The sequence below is a fragment of the Oncorhynchus clarkii genome, chromosome 28 (assembly GCF_045791955.1).
Source record: "Oncorhynchus clarkii lewisi isolate Uvic-CL-2024 chromosome 28, UVic_Ocla_1.0, whole genome shotgun sequence".
Lineage (NCBI taxonomy): Eukaryota > Metazoa > Chordata > Actinopteri > Salmoniformes > Salmonidae > Oncorhynchus > Oncorhynchus clarkii.
In genome coordinates this window covers 15939986-15945763 of record NC_092174.1, presented here as the reverse complement: position 1 = coordinate 15945763, position 5778 = coordinate 15939986, and the positions used below count along the sequence as shown (strand labels likewise).

Below are 5778 nucleotides of genomic sequence, written 5' to 3'. Positions count from 1 at the left end.
CAGGTGAACAGTGTGAGGATGTTCTCTCCTCTGGGCACCTGGCGGTGTGTGTGTGTGTGTGTGTGTGTGTATTTGGTATTTTATTAGGATCCTCAATAGCTGTTGCTGAAGCAGAAGCTACTCTTCCTGTGGTCCACCCGAAAACATGACACAATACAGAACATGAACACACAAGAAGAGCTCAACGACAGAAGTACATAAATGTGTGTGGTGAAGAAAGAGTCCTTACTTACACACTACCCAACACGTCTCAACACCGTGGGAAGCTGCCAACCCTGACCTAATTGAATTACATTTGAATTAAAAACCTGCGTCGCTGATGAGGGGGAATGCTTGTACGTACACTCATATTTTCACACATTCTAAGCACGCTCGCACACATACGCACATAGGCTTTCACGCACACGACTATACGCACACACGCTCGTTAGCGCACCGGCACGCACGCATGCACACCTGGAAGCCCTGCCTCAATACCTCTCAATCATTGGAATGACTCTTGTGGTTTTGACATGCTTGTGTTCAAGAACTTTTATAGAAGGCTCTGTTGACTCGGCAGTAACAGTGGGAGCCCTTTAATAAGGAATAAGTCACATAGGATGAAAACAACGGCTCTATCTTAACTAGTCCTTCCCGGGATTCCTCACCACCTTCTCAACCCTATTGGAGAAGGTCCAAGGTCCCTCCGCTCGCTTCCTTCTCCAAAGCGGTTTGAGAATGAGGCGTGGCGAGAGGATACAAGGAATAGGAGAAAGATGAATTGAGAAAGAGCCAATATCAGTTGTCAGGCAAATGTCCACTGCATTCACACTCAATGGCCATTACGATAGTAATCTTGCTGATGGGGGAAATCTTCAGTACAGCATTATAGTAGAATAAATGTGATATACCTTTACAACACCACATTTCTTACACTGTGATGTTTCCAATATAAAAGAAAGGAAATGAAACGACAAGTGGAGAGGGACTTAAAATATATACATTTATACACATGCTATAGTAAGTGATCTGAATGCATTGGATGCGAGTTAAAGAAATGGTAGATGAGAAATGCAGCCGAGAGGACAGTGACCAGGTGATGTGTCGGCAGTACAGCTCTGAATGTGGCCTGAAAACAAAATGTCTGTGGGCCAACTTTGCATTAGGCCAACTCAGTTCAATACAGATACTGCGGGAAGCAATGCACCACTCCAACTTTGGAGACACAGTAAAGTACTTTTCGCCCAATATAGGTCACGCCCTTGTCAGCAGAAAGAGGAGGCGAGGGTTGTGTTCATTAGGCAGCAAGAAAGAAAAAAACGTTAAATAAAAGAGGTCATGATAACGTCTCATTTTCACTTTCCTTTGCGTGCCCTATTGAACATGAACCAGGTGTAGGCTAAATGTAGCATCGTTTTTTACTCCTCAGATCCCGTGGTCAGCAGAAACCGACTGGCCTAAACAGTTTAAACATCTGTGTTTTTTGAGACATTCATTCTGCTGGCTTTAATCACTTCAAGTGTACAAACCTCTACGGTACCAACCGAAGAAACATTCCCTTCTAAAAAATGTAAAATAAAACAGACTTCAATCAAAATATTAAATCAAACAACAAGTTTGATTGAATATTTTGACGAAGCGATAGAAATGCCCTGCCCGTGTATGTAACTGCATTGTGTATGTTTCTGCATGAGTGACATAATATATTGTTCAACGGTTGTTATCCTAAATATGGGTTAATATGGTAACTGTAGAATAAGCTGGTTACATCTTTTGATCACCTTGTCCAAACAGAACTAAAGCAATTGAATGGGTTATGGGAAAAGAGAGACAGATGAGTGAGAGCGAGCGAGAGAGAGAGGGAGATAAAGAGAGAGGATGCAGAGTAGCATGAAATGTTTTTTTTTCTTATTATTTTCCGTAGAGGTAACAGACTGTTGCAATGTAATACAGTACACGGTCTCAAGTTACTAACGTAACAAAACAATGCTAACTATGAAGGGTAGACATGCATATGTGCAATTCAAAGAGGGAAACACAGACGACGACAACAAAAATGGACGAACGGCGAACAATAGTGAATCAACAATGTACAAACAGGCTTTGACCGATGTTTTCTGGTGAAAGGAGGTTGCCAACACTTCACGTAGCATGTTGGTGTACGAAAAGACACGTGGACATTCTTGGTATAGTCGTGATACAAAATATATCTCTGATACTATTGCATTGCGTTTCATTTAATCCGGGGACAAGCACAGTTCATTCAAAGCTATTCAGGAAACGAAAATAGAAACAAAAATATAATTTATTCAGACACGTTTCATCCATTCAACTCTATTGATAAAGGGCTGATGTTGGGTGAGCTCGATAGAACGATATCTAAATATACTCAAACAAATCAATGGGTCTATACACAGTACATGGCCACCCACACACGCATGCCGCGTCTGATGAGCGTGTGCGCTCCTGCCCTTCTCTACCAATGAGTTCGATACATTCTACTGTTGCATACAGACATGGGGTCCTCATCTGAGCCAGTTTGCCACAGAAGGAAAATAATCCTGCCGCAACAGGCAATACAAAATGATGACGTGGATTAGGATTAATCAGTTAGAGTGGGTCCAATCGGCTACGCTGGCCTGGTGGGAAAGGGATTGTATTATTCATCCGGCATGCATTTCTTATATGTGTTAATCCTTTAGAGCATATAAACAGCCGAGAGATTGAAAATGAAGTGAACTCTGCCCAATGGCGTTGAAACCCGGGAGAAGATTGGCTAAAGATGAAAAGTATCCACAGAGGTAAGTACTGTAGCTGACAACACAGAAAACCAGCAGCAGATTGAAAAGTGTGTGCGTGCGCAAGTGTATGCCTGCATATGCGTTAGTTTAGGTGTGTGTGTGTGTGTGTGTGTGAAAGCGTGCACGTGAGTATGTGAGCGAGTTTTGCATATTGAGGCCCAGAAGTCCCGCGTGGTAGTCCGTCCCAGTGCGTGGTAGTCCGTCCCAGTGCGTGGTAGTCCGTCCCAGTGCGTGGTAGTCCGTCCCAACGCGTGGTAGTCCGTCCCAGTGCGTGGTAGTCCGTCCCACCGCGTGGTAGTCCGTCCCACCGCGTGGTAGTCCGTCCCACCGCGTGGTAGTCCGTCCCACCGCGTGATAGTCCGTCCCACCGCGTGGTAGTCCGTCCCACCGTGTGGTAGTCCGTCCCACCGCGTGGTAGTCCGTCCCAGTGGTAGAGAATGTGAGTGCATTGTTAAAGCAGAGAGCAGGAGAGCTGTGGAGGGAGACTAGTCCACAGCATACACACAGGAAGCAGCAGGCTGAGTACTGTAACAATCTGCCTGTGAGGAGCCCCCCCACACACACACAAATCTCTCTCTCTCCTTCTCTCTTCACCCCCTCCTCCCTCTCTCTCCGTCCTCTTCGCATTTCTTCATCCATCCTCCTTCCTCTACCCCAGTCCAGTCTGTGCATTGGGGTTGGGGTACATAGGAGGTGGTGTAGGGGTGTAGTCTCCACTGTGTGTGTGGATGGGGCCAGGTTAGTAGGGGGCATTATGATTTGATCACAGCATGCTCCACTGTAGAGCCAGAGTGACCAGGAGGAGGGTGAGGGCCGTGGGTAGAGACAGACAGGCAGGGGGGCACCCTGCACCTCTCAGCCTAACCACCGGGGGAGCACGACCACCAGGGTTACTTCCTACGGGTTTGTCGCTGGAAACCTCTGGTCGACCATCAGGGGCTGAGGGAGAGAGAGAGAGAGAGAGAGAGAGAGAGAGAGAGAGAGAGAGAGAGAGAGAGAGAGAGAGAGAACAAGATAAGATAAGAAAGACATAACAGTAGAGCAATTTTTAGCTGCTATTTGTAACCATAGTTGAATGGGAGTGTAATCAATAATTGAAATGTACTGTTGGCCTACGTGCAACCCCACAACTTCACACAACCTCACACAACCCCACACAACCTCACACAACCTCACACAACCCCACAACTTCACACAACCTCACACAACCCCACACAACTTCACACAACTTCACACAAACTCACACAACCCCACAACTTCACTATTTGTAGTGACCAGCCTGATGATGGATAGCCCTCAGATTGTCATTATAGCCATACACACACACACACACACACACACACAACACACACACACACACACACACACACACACACCCTCGTTCCACTTTGAGCAGGAGCTGTCTGAATTAGGAGATCTCTCTCAAGTGCCCCATCCCTCACTTCCATTCTTTTCCTTTCTCTAGCACTTCCCCTCTTCCTCTCTCTTTCTCTTTTTGTCCTTTCTCCACCCCTCTCACCCCTCTTTCTCCCCTTTCTACTCCCTCTCTTCCAATCTCGTCTCTTTGCATCCCTCTTGACCCCTCTCCTCTCCTCCTCTCTCCCTCTCCTCCTCTCTCCCAATTCCCAATTTCTCCTTCTGTGGATCCACCTAGACCTCAGGTCCCCTAATAAAGGATTACAAAAAAAGATTAGAGATGACTACTGCACATAACTCTGAGAGAGAGAGAGAGAGAGAGAGAGAGAGAGAGAGACAGAGAGAGACAGAGAGAGAGAAGAGAGGGAGAGAGAGAAAGAGAGAGAGAGAGAGAGAGAAAGCCAGTGACAGAGAGAGAGAGATTAGAGAGAGAGAGAGGAGAGAGAGAGAGAGAGAGAGAGAGAGAGAGAGAGAAAGACAGTGACAGAGAGAGAGAGAGAGAGAGAGAGAGAGAGAGAGAAAGCCAGTGACAGAGAGAGAGAGAGAGAGAGACAGACAGAGAGAGACAGAGAGAGAGAAGAGAGGGAGAGAGAGAGAGAGAGAGAGAGAAAGCCAGTGACAGAGAGAGAGAGAGGAGAGAGAGAGAGAGAAAGCCAGTGACAGAGAGAGAGAGAGAGAGAGAGAGAGAGAGAGAGAGAGAGAGAGAGAGAGAGAGAGAGAGAGAGAGAGAGAGAGAAAGAGCGGGAAGCCATCAGTTCATCAGCTCTGTCATGCTCTGGGCTGAAAACCATGTATCAGAACTGTTATAAACTGACACACAGATGTGAGAATGACAGTGTGCCAGAGAGGCAGACCTTGAGGAGACTCCGGTGTCTGTCCAATAACAATCTGTGGGCTATGAAAACCTTCTCTCTCTCTCTGTGTGTGTGCATGCCTGCAATTGTCTGTGTGTGTATGTGTGTGTGCGTGCGTGCGTGTGTGTGTGTGTGTGTGTTTCGTGTATGCGTCTGTATGTTTTTCCACAGAGGCTGAGGGTTGAAGAGAGGAGCGAGGCAACACTCTCTAAGGACAGAAATGGGACTCCAGTGCCAATGGTTATTGTTCCCTTTGAACACAATAGACAAAGCCATCACGTATCCCCAATCAGACTGCTGCCATTGTTTCCACCACAATGAATGGGATGCATCTGATTAGGAGGTCGTAAGAGAAGACACTTCAATATCAGCCATGGGCCTGATAAACACAGTCATGTTTTTCACAATATTCCATATCTCTGCAGTCGCCATGTTTTTTGTTGTTGTTGAAATTCCTCTCTCTCAAATCAATCTAAGGGCTTTATTGGCATGGGAAACATATGTTAACATTGCCAAAGCAAGTGAGGTAGATAATTAAAAAAAAAGTGAGATAGACAATAAAAATGAGCAGTAAACATTTCACTCACAAAAGTTCCAAAAGAATGAGGACATTTCAAATGTCCTATTATCTTCAAATAGTTACAGTGCAAAAGGGAAGATATATAAACAATGGTGTTTGTTTTTCACTGGTTGCCCTTTTCTTGTGGCAACAGGTCACAAGTCTTGCT

The 5778-nt window shown here is 45.9% G+C and overlaps 1 protein-coding gene across 2 annotated transcripts in view; it reads right to left on the bottom strand.

Annotated features, from left to right (window-relative positions):
• Positions 1–559: 559 nt before the first annotated feature.
• LOC139387100 (glypican-5-like) overlaps positions 560–5778 on the bottom strand; it is a 204899-nt gene continuing 199680 nt past the window's right edge. For both annotated transcript variants that reach the window (XM_071133103.1, XM_071133102.1), the window contains one exon: positions 560–3719. In XM_071133103.1, the coding sequence (XP_070989204.1) occupies positions 3544–3719 (176 nt within the window). In that variant the 3' untranslated portion in view covers positions 560–3543. The remainder of the gene's footprint in view (positions 3720–5778) is intronic.